We start from the raw sequence: 17,377 nt of genomic DNA, 5'->3' as shown, positions 1-17,377 counted from the left end.
AAGAATCGCCATTCTAAGCTTACAGATGGCTTCACATCTATTACAGAGCTGATTGTGTGGCAATTGGGTATTTGGAGAAAGAAAAGTAAGGACAGGAATTGGAGGTTAGTACGTTTGAAAGAGACAGTGCTGCTACAATAAAGTGTTTCATCAAAGGTTGCGCATGGCGCAGCAAGCATCTAGCGTGAGACATGAACAATCACTGCGCCACCGTTTTCCCATGTTTAATAACATGCTTTAACTCCTATCTTCATGAAAGTGATATCACGTATACATCTCAGTATTTTAATTATTCAGAGAGCTGTAATATCACGAATGTAATGGATTCGGTGTCCTGTTGGAGGAAGAGAAAGCCTGGAAGCACGTAGTGATTCACACACATAGAGCACATAGAAGATCAAATACTAAACAAAGCATTTAATGTGTTACTTTAGTTACGATGGGACTGAGAAACTAGTAAATTAAAAGATTTAGGATGAAGTTTATGATGTTCTACTTTAATGAGAAAATAAACTACATGATTAAAGTGGAAATTTCGAGATTAAAGTTGACATTTCGTGTTTTTTTCCCACTGTGCGCCTTTTTTCTTTCTCTGTACCCTAATAAGCTTTCATGTGACACTCAGACGGTGGGTTATGACTTGCCTTTCACGGCGACTTTGATATGTGACAAATTCTTTTTTATTTCAGGCACTGTGCGACTCTGTGAACTTGAGCTTTCGAGTTTCTCTGACACGCTATGTCACTCGATCAACTTCCTTTTGTTGATTATAACACTGTATAAACCAACAAATAGTACGTTTTTCCTTGCCTCCATTTGGTATTCACTGAAATTCTTCTATTTTCCCTGTGCTTTTGCCATTGTCTTTTCACAGAAGGCTGAGCTTAAGGGCTATTTATATTGATTTGCATATTCAAAGAGGTGTAATTCTGGGAAGAGTTGGGGCCGGACAACAGGCGCGTGCACGTGCGTTACTTTTCACACTGATCGGGATTTATGTAACGGAAGAATGTGGAAGTTTGCGTACACACAGATTCCTGCATCTGGATTTTTTTGTGCGTACAAACATTTCCACTTTTGTGCTTACGTCATGTTATAGTGCGAATTCTATGCACGGTGTTATGCATGAGGCCCCTGGTGATTAGGTGATAAGCTGAGCAATTTTGTGAAACCCTCACAGAAGAGTTGCTGCTCCTCTGGATTCAGAGGAGCCATCTGAGGTGGTTTGGGCATGTTATATGGATGCCCACCCTGGGTGGCTCCTGCAGAGCTGCTCCGGATGTGTCCCAATGGGTAGAGACCATACAGCAGACCCAGGATGCACTGGACGGATTATATCTCTCGGCTGGTTTGGGAATGCCTGGGAATTTCCCAGCAATAGCTGGAATCTGTAGCTGGTGACAGGGAAGTCTGGATTGTCCTGCTAGCCCTGCTTCTGCCACAACCCTCAACAGTAAAACACAAGATGCAATCCAACCTTTTCAAGAATCGTTAGACAAAGGGTAGAAACCAAGCACAAATAGGGTGCTTTTTCTTTAAAAGGCAATCTTACATTCATACTGTGTGCTAGTTTAAAGTCAGATGTCAATCTACCTCTGCAAGACCTTGGGATATGGGAAGAAGAAAAGTGGAGTCTTCAGAAGAAAAAGCAAAGGAAGGCAAATTCCACACAAACATTGAGTAGGCTAGGATTCATACCAAGTCTCTTGGAGTTTTGAAGTACCCACACTATCTACTAAGCCACCGTGCTTCCCACCATTTGTGATATGCAATCTTCACATTCTTAATATGAGCACATTACAATTATAATAATTGTCAGCATGTGCTTTTTAAGTGCCCAGCCTAAAACAAACTATTTAGGATGGGGAACACTAGAGCATATCCTCAGCTGTTGCCTTAAAGCATTAGGTGAAGGTTGCTATCATTGGCTCAATGACTAGGTGCTGAAGGTGATTGCTGAGGCATTCTATAGTGCTATGGCCCAGGCTAAGTACCTGCCACCAGAAAGGAAGCACATCACATTCAGCAGAGGAGGAGACAAGCCCAAACCTGAAATAACAGCAGCAGCAGGGCTACTTAGAAAACAGCTTCTGATTGGCAAATGAAGAAGGACCTGGGGAAACAGCCCTCCTTCCTGGAGAACATCATAGAGACCTCCACAAGAATAGAAATCATGCTGTACACATTAGTGTAGGTGGCATTGGTGGAGCTCATGGTTCCTGGGGAGGAACTGATGAAGGAATCCAGCCAAATGGAGAAGCCAAGTATACAGACTTGGTGGAGGAGTGCTGTAGGTGGAAGAGGTGTGCATGGCGTAGGCCCATTGAAGTGGTTGGCAGAGGCTGTGGAGATCAATCTCTGTGCAACATCTTCAGCCTCCTATGTATTACAGGCTATCAAGGACACGACAGAGGCAGCAGAGAAAGCCTCTAGATGACTGTGTATTAGGAGGGCGATTTGTGGTCACATGCTACATGGAACTGGTCACTCCGGGTTGGGTCATCTGGGTGAGGGAGTCTGATGTTGAAAGACCGGACACACCTGCCAGCCCCAGGTACCGTTACTAATGATGTGCCAAAGTGTATCACTTTGATGTAAAATGTTAAAATGACAGGTGAAAGCACTTAAAAACAAGGTGACATTTGCTAAAAGAATAATTCTCATTAAACTTAAAGTTGACATAAAGGCAGAAATTGTCCTTAAACTAAGAAATCCTTTTAACCAAAACCAGTAGCAGCGGTGGTCCAATTGAATATAATATGCGATATGCTTATGTAATGATTTTAAAAACAAATGTTTAAAAACTGCCTACTTTTTTTACTGTATACACGGGTTACAAAATGCTAAACACCCCTGAGTGAAGAAATATTTATTTATTTGCAAAATATGTTAAAAACGCTCTTAAGAAAAATTGGTATCAGGATTATTAGTGTAACGCAACACACACAGGACGTCATGTACTGCATGTCTGCCTGAACAGAAAGTGCAAAATACATATTGTCAGATGATCGGTACAAGCTGTCGTTGAATCAAAAGGCTTGGCTCTTGATACTACAGTATTGTTGGTTTTACAGACAATGACTCAGTTGACAATAGTTGATATGATTGTCAAATATAATACATTCACTGTTCTGTTTTTAATGGCCATAAAGATACAATAATGAATGACCTTGAAGTTATGAACTGATGTGCTTCCAAATTAATTTTTGATGCAAGCAATGATTGTACTTTCAGTAGTAAAGCAAATAATTTTACCAGGGCTGCAGTGATTAATAGACTGCCATTCCCACAGAGTATCGGGACTGCAGTACTTTCTTTTGGCTGAGCTCAAACGTATTAAATCCAGAAAGCATCATAAGTGGTTGTAACTTTCAAGAACTGGAAACTGTTAACTATTTCAACCGCAACATCATCAGTAATGGGAAAATGACAAATTCTGTCTTTGCTGACGGTAACCACAATTTCTTTGGTATTATCTTTTGGATTAAAATTCTCATTTTTAGAAAGCATAATTATTAGACTTTGTAGACTTATGAAAGAGTCAGATTCTTTAGAAATTAATTTGAGAGACTTTTTGTAAATATTGGAGGACAGAGTGTCACAAGGATGCTGTACAGCTCCGGAGCTCTGGGTCAGTGTCTGCATGTTCGCACCCTATTCGCATGGGTTTTTCATTAAATACTCACTGTTCTCTCCCACATACTTATGATGTACCCGTTCAGTTAGTATGTCACCCTGAATTGGTCCATTGTGCATGGAACTCCTCTGCACTGAACTAGCACTTTGTCCAGTACTGGTTCCTGCATTATGCCAAATGCTACCATCATTGTTTCTGACCCCAGGCCCTTGAAGTGAATTTAGTTCATCTGGTAATAAATGACTGCGGTGGGCTGGCACCCTGCCCAGGGTTTGTTTCCTGCCTTGCACCCTGTGTTGGCTGGGATTGGCTCCAGCAGACCCCCGTGAGCCTGTAGTTAGGATATAGCGGGTTGGATAATGGACAGATGTTTTGATAAAGTACATCAAATCAGTGTATTCTACCAGTATGATTTGTATCCTCTTTAACATATCTTGGCTTTTATTTGGTAACTTGTACTTAATGTACCTCTTTTAACCATTCTTACTGTATCTGTGGGGTTTCTTTACAGTACAATGACATGTGCATTCATCCATTCATTTATTTCCAGTCAGTATACTGGTAGAATACACTGATTTGATGTACTTTATCAAAACATCTGTCCATTATCCAACCCGCTATATCCTAACTACAGGCTCACGGGGGTCTGCTGGAGCCAATCCCAGCCAACACAGGGTGCAAGGCAGGAAACAAACCCCGGGCAGGGCACACACACCCACACACCAAGCACACACTAAGGACAATTTTGGATCACCAATGCACCTGACTTGCATGTCTTTGGACTGTGGGAGGAAACCCACGCAGACACGGGGAGAACATGCAAACTCCATGCAGGGAGGACCTGGGAAGCGAACCCAGGTCTCCTAACTGTGAGTCACCATGCCGCCCTTATCAAAACATTATAAATATATTTTGGATATTTTTAAGAGATCAGATTTTCAGTTATAAAAGAATCATCATGGAGTTCATGGAAGGAACAGATGACTGCTATGGTTGAAATAGTAGTCTGAATATATAGATAAAAGATATAGATAAATGAATATATAGGTTAAAGGCACTTACATATTTTTCCCTCAGGAGATGCAGTGACAAATCAGATTTTGTTGTTCAATCTTTATTTCAAGGCAAGAATTAAGTAAGAATATCTAAATTTTAATCAAACTATTGATGTGTCTATGCTAATTAAGTGTCCAGATAATACCGGGGAGTTCTACACCTCTCAGAATCAGAACCATCTACAGGTCTTGTTAATCAGTTCTCTACACTAGTAAGCCCGCGATTCGCCAGTGAATCGGATATCCAAGAATGGCAATCAGTTTCTGTTCCGTCCGATATCTGGATGGATGACATATCATGGAGGGTGGGTGCGTCTGGGGAAATGTCATTTAATTACATACGCATATCTGTAGTAAAGCGGTCTCGTTTTGTGGAGACGTGATTCCGTTGCCTTTGCTGACACCGACCGCTGGCAGAGTGGAGCACAGCAAGTTCAGCCCTGCGAACCCGCGTCCATATCCGGTTTACGCCGTGTGATGCGCTGCAGTGCAGCAGTGCGCGTGCGTCTCGATGTGCCCAGCGCCCTGCGTCCATATCCGGTATAAGATGGATCTGTCACTGTCAATCCATGTATGGTCCTTCATTGTTTATCTGTTGAAGCTGAATCCTGTCCCACTGTATTATATGGTCTTTATTTTACTGTTTGTGGTACTTTTTACTATGCGCGATAGTACAAGCATATGCAGCACAATTGACAAGGTATCAGGCAGTGAATTTTGGATAATTAAAATAATTTCAGGTTTTTTAGTATTCTTCATTTATGATTTAAATTTTGAATGTGTGTCATTTTTAATATGTTATACTGTATGTAAAGGCACATAACTGGGAGGTGTACCTTTAATATAATTAGCAGTTTTAGCTGCTTATTTTCTACATAGAGTTTATTTGTATAGCTCTCTTCGTAGATGTCATTATCTCCAATAAAGGCTGAGTGACTGGAGGATCTTGAAGTATGCACAGCACATTCTGCATTTGAAAACTGAGATTTCAACAGGTAACTAAAGCAGATGTAACATGGTGCTGTGCATAAAGATGGGACTGTGAGGCATTCATTACCAAGCTATAATACACATCGGCAGTTACTAATCACTCTTTAAGTTGGCAGCAGAAAGAAGGCAAACAAAAAGCGTAATTTAGGAGAGAGAAAAAATTCATTAAACTATCACAAACATCTGACTCAAAGAAATTTCGATACACATTCTGCTACTGGGATAGGCTCCACAACACACTTGGATTTGGTGCATTTGTTAACAATAGGACATGACAACCAGACTAATATGTTTATACAGTGCATCCGGAAAGTATTCACAGCGCATCACTTTTTCCACATTTTGTTATGTTACAGCCTTATTCCAAAATGGATTAAATTCATTTTTTTCCTCAGAATTCTACACACAACACCCCATAATGACAACGTGAAAAAAGTTTACTTGAGGTTTTTGCAAATTTATTAAAAATAAAAAAACTGAGAAATCACATATACATAAGTATTCACAGCCTTTGCTCAATACTTTGTCGATGCACCTTTGGCAGCAATTCCAGCCTCAAGTCTTGTTGAATATGATGTCACAAGCTTGGCACACCTATCCTTGGCCAGTTTCGCCCATTCCTCTTTGCAGCACCTCCCAAGCTCCATCAGGTTGGATGGGAAGCGTCGGTGCACAGCCATTTTAAGATCTCTCCAGAGATGTTCAATCGGATTCAAGTCTGTGCTCTGGCTGAGCCACTCAAGGACATTCACAGAGTTGTCCTGAAGCCACTCCTTTGATATCTTGGCTGTGTGCTTAGGGTTGTTGTCCTGCTGAAAGATGAACCGTCGCCCCAGTCTGAGGTCAAGAGTGCTCTGGAGCAGGTTTTCATCCAGGATGTCTCTGTACATTGCTGCAGTCATCTTTCCCTTTATCCTGACTAGTCTCCCAGTCCCTGCCGCTGAAAAACATCCCCACAGCATGATGCTGCCACCACCATGCTTCACTGTAGGGATGGTATTGTCCTGGTGATGAGCGGTGCCTGGTTTCCTCCAAACGTGACGCCTGGCATTCACACCAAAGAGTTCAATCTTTCTTTCTCATGGTCTGAGAGCCCTTCAGGTGCCTTTTGGCAAACTCCAGGCGGGCTGCCATGTGCCTTTTACTAAGGAGTGGCTTCCGTCTGGCCACTCTACCATACAGGCCTGATTGGTGGATTGCTGCAGAGATGGTTGTCCTTCTGGAAGGTTCTCCTCTCTCCACAGAGGACCTCTGCAGCTCTGACAGAGTGACCATCGGGTTCTTGGTCACCTCCCTGACTAAGGCCCTTCTCCCCCGATCGCTCAGTTTAGATGGCTGGCCGGCTCTAGGAAGAGTCCTGGTGGTTTCGAACTTCTTCCACTTACGGATGATGGAGGCCACTGTGCTCATTGGGACCTTCAAAGCAGCAGAATCCTGTCTCAGAGGTCTACAGACAATTCCTTTGACTTCATGCTTGGTTTGTGCTCTGACATGAACTGTCAACTGTGGGACCTTATATAGACAGGTGTGTGCCTTTCCAAATCATGTCCAATCACCTGAATTTACCACAGGTGGACTCCACTTAAGCTGCAGAAACATCTCAAGGATGATCAGGGGAACACAGGATGCACATGAGCTCAGTTTTGAGCTTCATGGCAAAGGCTGTGAATACTTATGTACATTTGGAATCTCAATTTTTTTATTTTTAATAAATTTGCAAAAATCTCAAGTAAACTTTTTTCACGTTGTCATTATGGGGTGTTGTGTGTAGAATTCTGAGGAAAAAAATGAATTTAATCCATTTTGGAATAAGGCTGTAACATAACAAAATGTGGAAACAGTGATGCGCTGTGAATACTTTCCGGATGCACTGTATGTTAGTAAATGACATCTGATAACATTGTACCATGACATTTATATTCATTTATATTTCGGTAAATGACATCTGCGTGCCTCCCACGTGTGACGAGAGCACACTTGATTTGCTTTTATTGTCCTCACATTTGAAGTGCTTGCACAGGCTCAAAGAGCCGCCTCTGTTCCAGCTCCCCTTTTCCAAGCCCGACAGGTCGAGCGGTGCAGTTTGTCCCTTCTGCCTTCCCGTTTAAGTCGTTACGTGGCACTGCTCGGTGTAGTCCTCGTCTGCTTAGCCCTGACTCCACCTCCTTTCTCCGGGCGGTTGGCCGACGTTTGGTTTTCCTATGCCCGTGTGCCAGTCAGTCCCCCCTTTTTAGCAACAGAAGTAGCGTTGTTGTTGGTGAAGAAGAAGAAGACGACGACGAGGAAGATGTTCACCCTGTCGGAGCTGCTCTCCTTCTTAGCTCTCTTCAGTGCCACGGCCTCCGGTTACTTTGTCAGCATAGACGCGCACGCAGAGGAGTGCTTCTTTGAGCGGGTCAACTCTGGTACCAAAATGGGCCTCATGTTTGAAGTGGCCGAGGGAGGCTTCCTCGACATCGACGTAGAGGTGAGGCCGCGGGGTAGTTGTGGATTAACCTCTGTTAGCACAGGTATTGTTCCGCTCGGTCGGAACTGAGCAACAATTTCCCCAGCAGGCCTCTTCCGTGCTACTTTTGTGTTAGTTGTGTAGGACTCGGCAGTCGTCTGTGAGACCGGAACATCATGTCAGAGGCGACGAGCACCGCCTTGTGTCTTACTAGCGTGCTCACTAACTAACTAACCTACTGCATTCCTGTTATTTTATTAAGTGTGATAGATAGAGAAGAGTGTAAAAGCACGAGGAATGCAACCACAGTGTCCGTTTAGATCTCTGGTTTGTAAAGATCCTTACTGGATTTCTCTGTCGTGACCCTTCAGTGTTAACTCAGACGTTTCGTTCATTATACGTGGTGGCAACGAGTATCAGTGCACAAGAAAAGGCAGATGAACGGTATACCTTGTTAAGTGTACCTGTATAATGCCTGCTTTTGTGATCATCACTGCGAATCTGTCAAAAGACCGTACTGGTATACACAGCTGTGACGGGGACAGATGAAGTGACAAGCTAGCTAAAGGCTACTCCATTCACCTCGGGTGTTCGATCAGGTCCTGCCAGCTTTGTAGATCGCAGTGTCTTCCGGGATCGGCAGCATTTACTGTTTGAGCCTCTAAAACCCTGCAGTTTGCATTGTGCCACAGGTCATGCTTGTTTCTAGTTACTTGCCATTTTAGAAGCATTGTTAGTCCCGATAAATAATTTTTTGAATAAGAATTAGTACTTGAATATCACTATCCATCCATGTATTCACAGAGCTCTTCAACTCTGCTGGGTATTTCTTGCACTGGGAATATTCTTTATCCTACTTGGCTTTACCAGTAGCACAAGGGTGCGCTTTACCTAACTGGCCTTCATTTTCACTGCTAGAATTTGTTGGCAGCTTTATTAGAAAAATATTGTTGGAATTGAAGGTACTGGACTATATGACATGCATGACTGTGGAATATAATGTTAAAAACTGTTCAAATTATGCACCATAAATAATTTCTCTCTCTTCACCCATTTAAAAAAATTGTGTATTACAGTGTTTTTAACAAATTGGTTTGTTATCTTCATTCATCTACTCTGTCAGTGGCATGGCATCTACAGATTTGCTCAATTTTTCCTAAATTGTAATGTTCAAATAACTGGAACTAAAACATATGTTGCTTAGTACTCAAAATTTCATTTTCGAGAAATCATGCAGAATCAAGTAAGAGAAGTGTTTATTTTCCCATTCTATTCAATAATAAATATGCATGAATAATAAAAAAATCAACTGATTTTTTTTTTTTGTAATTCTTCTTAGATCACTGGACCAGACGGTAAACAGATTTATAAAGGAGACAGAGAATCCAGTGGGAAATATTCAGTCGCTGCCCACATGGATGGAACTTATAAATTTTGTTTTAGTAACAAAATGTCTACAATGACTCCCAAGATTGTCATGTTTACAATTGACATTGGAGAAGCTCCCAAAGGGCAAGATATGGAGACAGAAGGTGAGATTAAAAATTGTTTTTAATTTAGTGAACCTTTATAATTGAAGTGTCATTTGACCGTTGACAGTGGGAGAACAAAATTATTGTTGATGATATTTTGTGTTGGAAATAAGATGGAAATTGGTTTACTTAATTTTCTCTATTAGTAGATAAAGATGATGTTGCAGGCTCAGCTCAACTAAAGGAGTAATATGGGACATGTGCAGAATCTTGAGTTGTTTCCACTTAATACTTTATAATCATGGTGCTGGATAGTAGTGAAATATTACATGTTGATTAGCTCATGCAAGTAAGACGTTTACTGCACACTTGGGAATAATAATTACATCAACACATAAAGTGACCGTGTAAATGCTTGCAGTATTTTTACAGAAGAATTGAGCCATGCAAGATGACACATTACAATATTTTCTAATATGTAGGCTGAGCAATTGTTTTTATCAAATGGAAATTGCATTTAAAGTTAACGATTGGTGAAACTAATGATAATCAAGCAAGTCCAATCAAATGTCTCTCTAAATAAAACTGTAAATTGTTTAGGGTTTATTATTGTAAATTCTTAGAAGTCTAATAGATAAACAAATGTTTTATTGTTTTAGGGTTTAGGCAGAAGACATTACCAAAGCATAAGACCCAGAGAGGCAGGTGTCAGACCAACTATGTCCCAATTACAATTTTGTCCCTATTGTCCTTAGTACGTTTTCTCAGTACTGTATAGGTTTAGAAAAAAGTGAGCAATTTTGGGCTGAATTAGACCACGATCCACACATACTGAGAATACTGTATTTTGTTTAAAATTGATGTCCATTTATTTTCGGAAAATGTGATAGAAAAGTTGTGATGTCATTGCTTTCAGACTTTTGAAGGGGATATTGTACTGTGAGCATTGATATAGTTTTGAGATACCTGCAATGTCTGTTTATAAACTAAAAACTGAAGCTTACACAGCATATATTAGTTAACTAATTAATTTTTTTGTCACAAATCTCTAAGTTTCATGTAGTAGAAAAAAATGTTTAATTGTAAGATGCTGTTTAGAACATAGTTGTTCTAAAGATGAAAATTTATATCCAATATGCAGGTCACTGAAAATTAATGCTACGTGTATTCCATACTTAAAATCTCACACATTTATGAATATGAAGATATATAATATATGATTATGTTTCAAAGGGTGCAATCAACAAGAACATCACAGCATTTAAATTTCTCCTAGATTGGTAACGTATTAACTATTAATATTAGCTTAATCACTGGGTTTACCCTTGGTTGACAGCAGTTAACAGTAGTAGCTGTGAGGAAGTGGTTCAGACTTTTCTCTCCATAACTAGCTAAGCAGGTGCAAGTTGACTCAAATTTCATTTGTTACATTGTCTTTTTTTATTTATGGCTTCATTGTATTACCAAAAAAAGGTTACAATTGCATCCAGAGAACTTCTTCTGAAGATTTTTTTTTTTTTGTCTCCTAAAGAAGCAACGTACATAGCAGTTGTATAAATCTGTTTACGTGGTATGTGCACTTTTCTGTCATGCTAGTTTTTGCAATATCAGGGGTATTGCCTGTTAACAGTATCGTCCGTGTTGTATTCTGTTTTATCAATGTCTGAGGATAAGGCTCTTGTAGTTTAAAAGCAGGTTCATTTGAATATTAGACACTGGATTCCAACTTCAGAAATCAAATTTTGTTTTGTTGATTATATGTCTGCATTTTATTTTAAACATAAAAGAAGTTCATATACTGTATGTACTAATGGCTTTTTTTATTTCCAAAGCATTTGCAAGTATTACTCTTTAAGTGACTGTTAATTTTTTTTATTTATATCTACCTTACTATTTGTTTACTCGGACGCTTCCAGTCCTTTGCAAGTAATTATACTGTTAGGTTTAATGTGGTTCTGTCCAGTGAAATTGATGGATGGCATTGCATCCTCTGTTTGAGTCATTCCAACTGTTTTTGTTACAAATTAAAGATGGCAGTATTTTGCTGCTATTTGCTATCCTATGGATGTGCATGAATGATGAAAGCAGTTCACATTAAGATCACACAATTTTATGATTTTTTTTTTTTGTTTGCTCTTCTTTATATTACACTTCTTTGTTCATTTTCATTTTTCTTCATTTTCCTTCCCCTCTCAGGTGGTGGTGATACCTGGGATGGTACGTTCATCCTGACTTGTTTGATTAAAATAATCACAGTGTTGCTGAGGATGTTTATTTGTTTTAAACCTGCAAATGCCCTTTTTTTTTATTTTTGGCCTGTTTTGGCCTTTGTACTGAGGTGCTAATGCACACAGTGTATGTATTGCATTTCAAATATATGTGATATCGTACTAATTTTGTTACTGTGTACAGAAAAGCCTTGTTTGGGGTGACAATAAAATAATATGCATGCTCGCTTATATAAGTTTGTACATCATATTGCAACTGCCTGTTAATTTACATTGATATTAACGTGATTTAACTTACTGCACTTTACGTCCAAAGCTGCCCAGTAGTCAGTTAATTCAGTCAATTTGATTTGTAGTTCAGGATGCCCTCCTTGGAGTCAAATTGGTGGGAGAATTTCTAGAAGTGTTGCGTGCAATACTTTAGGTCTTTCATTTTATATCACCCTTTCCTAGTCGGATCCCAATCCGGGCGGTCCGTCGTGTGGTGGGTGTGGCAACGTGCTGTAACCATTGCATGCTCCCAAATATCTCTCTCTCTCTCTCGGTCAGGCTTGTTGTGTTAAATACTTGAGAGTTGCTCCTGTCAGGCTTTCTAAAGGCTGGTTTATACTTCTGTGTTGAGCCTATGCCATTGCTAGGTGCGGAGGCTGTGTCATTGAAAGCAATTTATATTCCTGTATGCTAGATGCCAGTGTTTGTAGCACATAAAAAAAGTTAAAGATCTGTTAAAATGCAGGCATTTTTGTCTTCCAGGACCTCCTCTTGTTAAAAATTTCCTTCTATAGACAAACATATTTGTCCATCACATTTATCCAATTTTTCATAGATTCTGCGACTTAAAAACAGGAAAATGAACTGAATGGAGTTTTAAGAAATGTGTAGATATCAATCTGGCCAATCAGTGTCATAGGGGGTCTGTGTAGGGTTCATGGCAACGCAACAAATAGGCACATTTTTGAAGAGGTGTGTGTCGGGCTACAACGTAGGTACATCTTAGGCTCTATACAAAAGTACAGACCAGCAGTACTATCTGGTGCCTGGAATTTCTAGACAGTCTTAAAGCAGGTAAGAAATTGAATCCTTGATTTCCAGTACAGGCCATGCTCAACCCTTTTCCAAGCCATTTATCTGGTACTCTTCAGGTTCTTTTATTACTTTAAAATGTCTCTGGCAGATTGGTATTTACCGTACATGCTCAGAATTGCAATAGTGGTACATATGTCATGGTTGTATTCTTGATCTAAAATGTTTGCCAAATCTAAGTACTGAACAAGTTATTTCCACTTGGAGTAGCCAAGGGTGTTATTCATTCTTCTGCTAATATGCTTTTCCTAAGGTGAAGTTTTTGGCCATGTTCTCTTGTTCCATGTTACGTATTCTCACTGAAGGTCTGGGCCTTGACTTGGTATTACACCCATACAACAATTCATTTCCAACATTGACATTTTTTTTTTTTTTTTTTAACAATGAGTTGTTTTTTATCTCCAAATCATTGCTGCTGTGAACATGCATGACTTGTGTTTAGATTCTTTTGCCAGAATAACGAGTGGCCTTGTTATGGTTTGTTAAAGGTTATTAATTTCTTTGACTAGTGTTATCAGTCAAATGATGTCATTCAATGCATGTCTCATTGCACAGTGCTTTAACATATGGTGAGCTTAATTGATTGTAGTATTACAAATTCTGCTTCCTAAATTAAGAAGCCATCAGATTTCTTTTTGTAAAAGGTACAGATAGTTTAAAACCTGTATAAAAGAAAAAAATAATAATATATACTATATATAGTAACAAAGGCACTATATATATAATATATATATATATGCGCCTGACCCGACACAGATTCACAAATATAAAATAAATATACTTTTATTTTCTTTACCTGTGGGGCTCGTCTTCCCCGTAATCCCCACAGGCACAACACAGTCCCAAAAACACCAAGTACACCACACACTTCTTCTCCTATACCACCACTCCTCCCAGGCAACCTTGTCGTCCTCCACCCGACTCTGGCCGCTGAGTGGTGGTTGCTGGCCCCTTTTATAGCCCACCTGGAAGTGCTCCAGGTGCTTCATCACCTGTTTCCAGTTGCACTTCCGGGTGGGGCTGAAGATTCGTCCACCAGGCTCAGGGCCCTATGCAGCGCCCCCTGGTGGCCACCTCAGGTCCCAACAGTGCTGTGGAGAACTCCATCTCCCATGGAGCCCTGCGGGAAGCTGAGGTACCACCGTCAGCCAGGGAGGCTGCCATCAAGCGTCCCGGGGGAGGTATTGAACAGGCTATGGTTCCTCCCCCGGAACATGTGTCGAAGGGGCGTCCCGGCTGGGCATGGGATATGGCCGTCCACCACATATATTATAATACATATAAACATTGTGTACATTTCAAATATATGTGATATCTTATTATATATGCAATCTCCACACACACTTTTTAGGTTTTATAGTGATGTAGATGATGGGAAGTATAAAGGTCATCAGTGTTGAATCTTTATTTTCAGCACATCAAAACAAGCTGGAAGAGATGATCAATGAACTTGCTGTGTCCATGACAGCAGTTAAACATGAACAGGAGTATATGGAAGTTCGTGAGAGGATACACAGAGCAAGTATGTATGCATTCACTTTAATTTGTAGGTTGCATGTGTGTGGTAATAAAAAGAAATAGTTAAATAAATATGACAAGTATTTCTTGAAGTTTAAATGTCTAATATAGTTAGGTGAAAGTTAAATTAATTTGCGCACATCCAAAAAAGTCACTCTATGGTAATGGTGAGTAATATTTCTTTATATATTTCAAGATCAATTAAGACATTGATGTCTTTTGCCTTTTAGCAAATGTTAGAGAGCAGTGCTAGCATTCCTTACAGATTGTATAAATATTAAGTTTAGACTGAAACAAGCAAAGACAAAAAAAAAATATGTATAAATGTGTAACTTCATGTTAGAGTTTTAAATATTTTCTTTTGGGAGAGTCACAGTATGAAAACACCAATTATAAATCTTGCATTCAGTTTCAAATAAAAGTCTAGTGTTTTTTTTCTTTTTAGTACTTTTTAACTATTAACAAATTTCCAACAACTTTCCAACCATCTTAATCCAAAGAGTTCTTTTCCTTTGTTTATTTTTAAATCTCACTCGTACATTTCTGTCATTGCCAATGCACTTGGAACTTGTGTGTGTCTTGGAGAACTGCATTTGATTCTAACTTATTTACATATTTTATTTTGCAGTTAATGACAACACAAACAGCAGAGTGGTGCTTTGGTCGTTCTTTGAAGCACTTGTATTAGTAGCCATGACCCTTGGACAGATTTATTACCTGAAAAGATTTTTTGAAGTGCGGAGAGTTGTGTAACAACAGAAACATTTTCTAACACATTTCAGTCTACCAAAATAGTCACAACAATGTTTTTTTTTTTTACAGGTTTAAAATGTGGTTTGTTTAAACCTAGCAAGCGATTTGCATCCATTTACTGTTTTATTTAATTCTTTCACAAGTTTTGTTTTTTTTTTTAATTCTTGTGCTACAAAATTATCAGTAAAAAGATATTTTCCTTTTTTTTAAAAAAAAAAAATTATATGTTTTAAATCCCTGGAAATTCCTTATTAGTGCAAACTTACACCTTTAGTTAGAAGTGGCTGTGTGCATTATTTATTAATTTGTAAACCAAGGGCAGGGTGCAATTCAATTGTCAACAATCAAGTTTTCTTCTTGTAGTCAATTTTTGAAGTATTCTGACAAGAAAAGACTAAGCAGTTCAAACAAGGAGCAAAGGTCTGAAATCTGTGCCTGTTCACCTGAAGCCATGCCTAGTTAATTAAAAGCCTTTAGTCACATATGGTACTGATGTTCTGGAGCGCTGATTTCTCTTTCTCATCTTAACTTGAGATGGGAACATATTGCAAACAGTTTTTTGTAATTAAACACAACGAAAAGTTACTTAAACTTTTAACATCATCTGCCCCCCCCTGCACTTGGTCCTTTCCACAGTTTATTTAAGTTACGCTTTTATGTATACAGCCACATTTTAAATGTTTGCTGCCAGTCTGTCTGTTATTAGTTTTACAGAAACTGTTCAAGGCACATACTGTATGAATCTGAAAAGGCTTCTGTATCAGGGAAGGAGTTTTTTTTTTTTTTTTCTTCTCTCTTAATGGCGGGATGTTATTAGTTAATGGTGTGGGTATGGATCAGGACAATGTTGTAACTGGTGTAAATTAGTTGCTTGTACTTTTTTGTCTTTTCAAAACAATAAAAACCTTTACAAATAGCAACACAATTTTGTACAATTAATTTTAACATTTGTTACAGGTGTTCACATTCAAGGTATGCTTTTTGTTACTAAAGGGGAAACCTGAAATTGCAGCAGTAAGTAAAGGTTAACCAAAAAGAACCTTCAATAAAAAGAAGACTGCTGCATGCCAATGTCAAAAATATTTTGGATAAATTCTTTAATGCCTCCGATTAAAGTGTAAAGATGTAAATTCAAAAAATGCTGATGTATGTCATGATGATCCAGATTTAGTAAATAAACAAAACATTCTTTAAGAAAAAAAGCGTGGTGGTCTTTTTGGAATATTTGAGCAGGAATTGGTAAACTTGAGTGTTCTGATGAACTGACGCTGTTCTGCGGGGTTTAATTAAAGTTTAATAGAAGTGTTTGATGTAATGGTAGTTGGGGGAATTTGGGTTGATTGGGTGTGTTCATAATAATGACCCAAGGGAATATTTGTAGAGTATCTTAAATGTTATAAAATGCTCTTTCAGTGCCACTGAGCACCGGTGTAAAAGGAATGCCAAAGACAAAAACAAGAAAAAAAGAACACTGGCTTTGGGAGGCTGGCCTAACTCACCCACATTCTTAGGGGCAACGGCCCATTACAGCACTGCTCTAGCAGTTGGAAAATCATCTTTGTTAAAGTTGATAATTGCACTGTGGGTGGGTAGTGCTGTGATCCGATTGCTCCAGGCACTAGGATCTGGCTGACTTGCTGCCTGTCTGGTTTTTGTGTCATATATTAAAATTCCCCATGTTTAACTGTCAGGATAATTTGATGGTGTTGAGGTGTCTCATGGTTCAATGCTGTCCCAATCCTATTCAGACTTGTGTTGTGCTGGGTGTCACTAACTCCATTATAGCCTTTAAAAGAGTTGGAAAAAAATGTTTTAAAGTCAATGCCCACTTAGCCTTAATGTAAAGGTGGGTGCTTTGAAATGGGTGTTATTCATGAAGTAGACTAACACGGAGGCGGCACCTCCAACAGATTTGTGAAGTACGGTGGGGTGAGCGCTGCGTGAATTAACGGGACTCTTTGGAAGTGTGCCACAAGGGACTGGAAGAAGTAAAGGGTCTAACAGGACAGTTTATTAAGACATGTATAGTGGACCTTGAAATTACTACTTGAATGGCAGCCATATGGCACCCTGATGGTGCAGTGCCTTGCAATAAGGAGGCCAGCGTTCATACCCTAGAGGCGCACCTTGTGTTGAGCTTGTATGTTCTCCCCTTGTCGGATTCCTCCCATAATCCGAAGACATGTAGGGTCGGT

At 39.4% G+C, this 17,377-nt stretch overlaps 1 protein-coding gene across 2 annotated transcripts; it reads left to right on the top strand.

Annotated features, from left to right (window-relative positions):
* Positions 1 to 7,817: 7,817 nt before the first annotated feature.
* Positions 7,818 to 16,384, top strand: tmed2 (transmembrane p24 trafficking protein 2). 2 transcript variants are annotated; one of them, XM_051921098.1, is made up of 5 exons: positions 7,818 to 8,149; positions 9,468 to 9,660; positions 11,797 to 11,817; positions 14,326 to 14,433; positions 15,058 to 16,384. In XM_051921098.1, the coding sequence occupies exons 1-5, from the start codon at positions 7,970 to 7,972 to the stop codon at positions 15,180 to 15,182; spliced, it is 627 nt and encodes a 208-aa protein (XP_051777058.1). In that variant the 5' UTR covers positions 7,818 to 7,969; the 3' UTR covers positions 15,183 to 16,384. The 2 variants fall into 2 exon arrangements, with proteins under 2 accessions (XP_051777058.1, XP_028680491.1); XM_028824658.2 differs by lacking the exon at positions 11,797 to 11,817 and having other exon boundaries at positions 7,822 to 8,149.
* Positions 16,385 to 17,377: the final 993 nt, after the last annotated feature.

The sequence above is a fragment of the Erpetoichthys calabaricus genome, chromosome 18, assembly GCF_900747795.2.
Source record: "Erpetoichthys calabaricus chromosome 18, fErpCal1.3, whole genome shotgun sequence".
Lineage (NCBI taxonomy): Eukaryota > Metazoa > Chordata > Cladistia > Polypteriformes > Polypteridae > Erpetoichthys > Erpetoichthys calabaricus.
The sequence above is the reverse complement of the archived record's forward strand: the minus strand, read 5'-3'. Positions and strand labels throughout refer to the sequence as shown.

Excerpts from the sequence above, each read along its gene's own strand:
- tmed2 (XM_051921098.1), top strand. The coding sequence starts at position 7,970 with ATGTTCACCCTGTCGGAGCTGCTCTCCTTCTTAGCTCTCTTCAGTGCC. Across the intron at positions 9,661-11,796 it reads GCAAGATATGGAGACAGAAG|GTGGTGGTGATACCTGGGAT; the intron begins GTGAGATTAAAA and ends TTCCCCTCTCAG. Across the intron at positions 14,434-15,057 it reads TGAGAGGATACACAGAGCAA|TTAATGACAACACAAACAGC; the intron begins GTATGTATGCAT and ends TTTATTTTGCAG.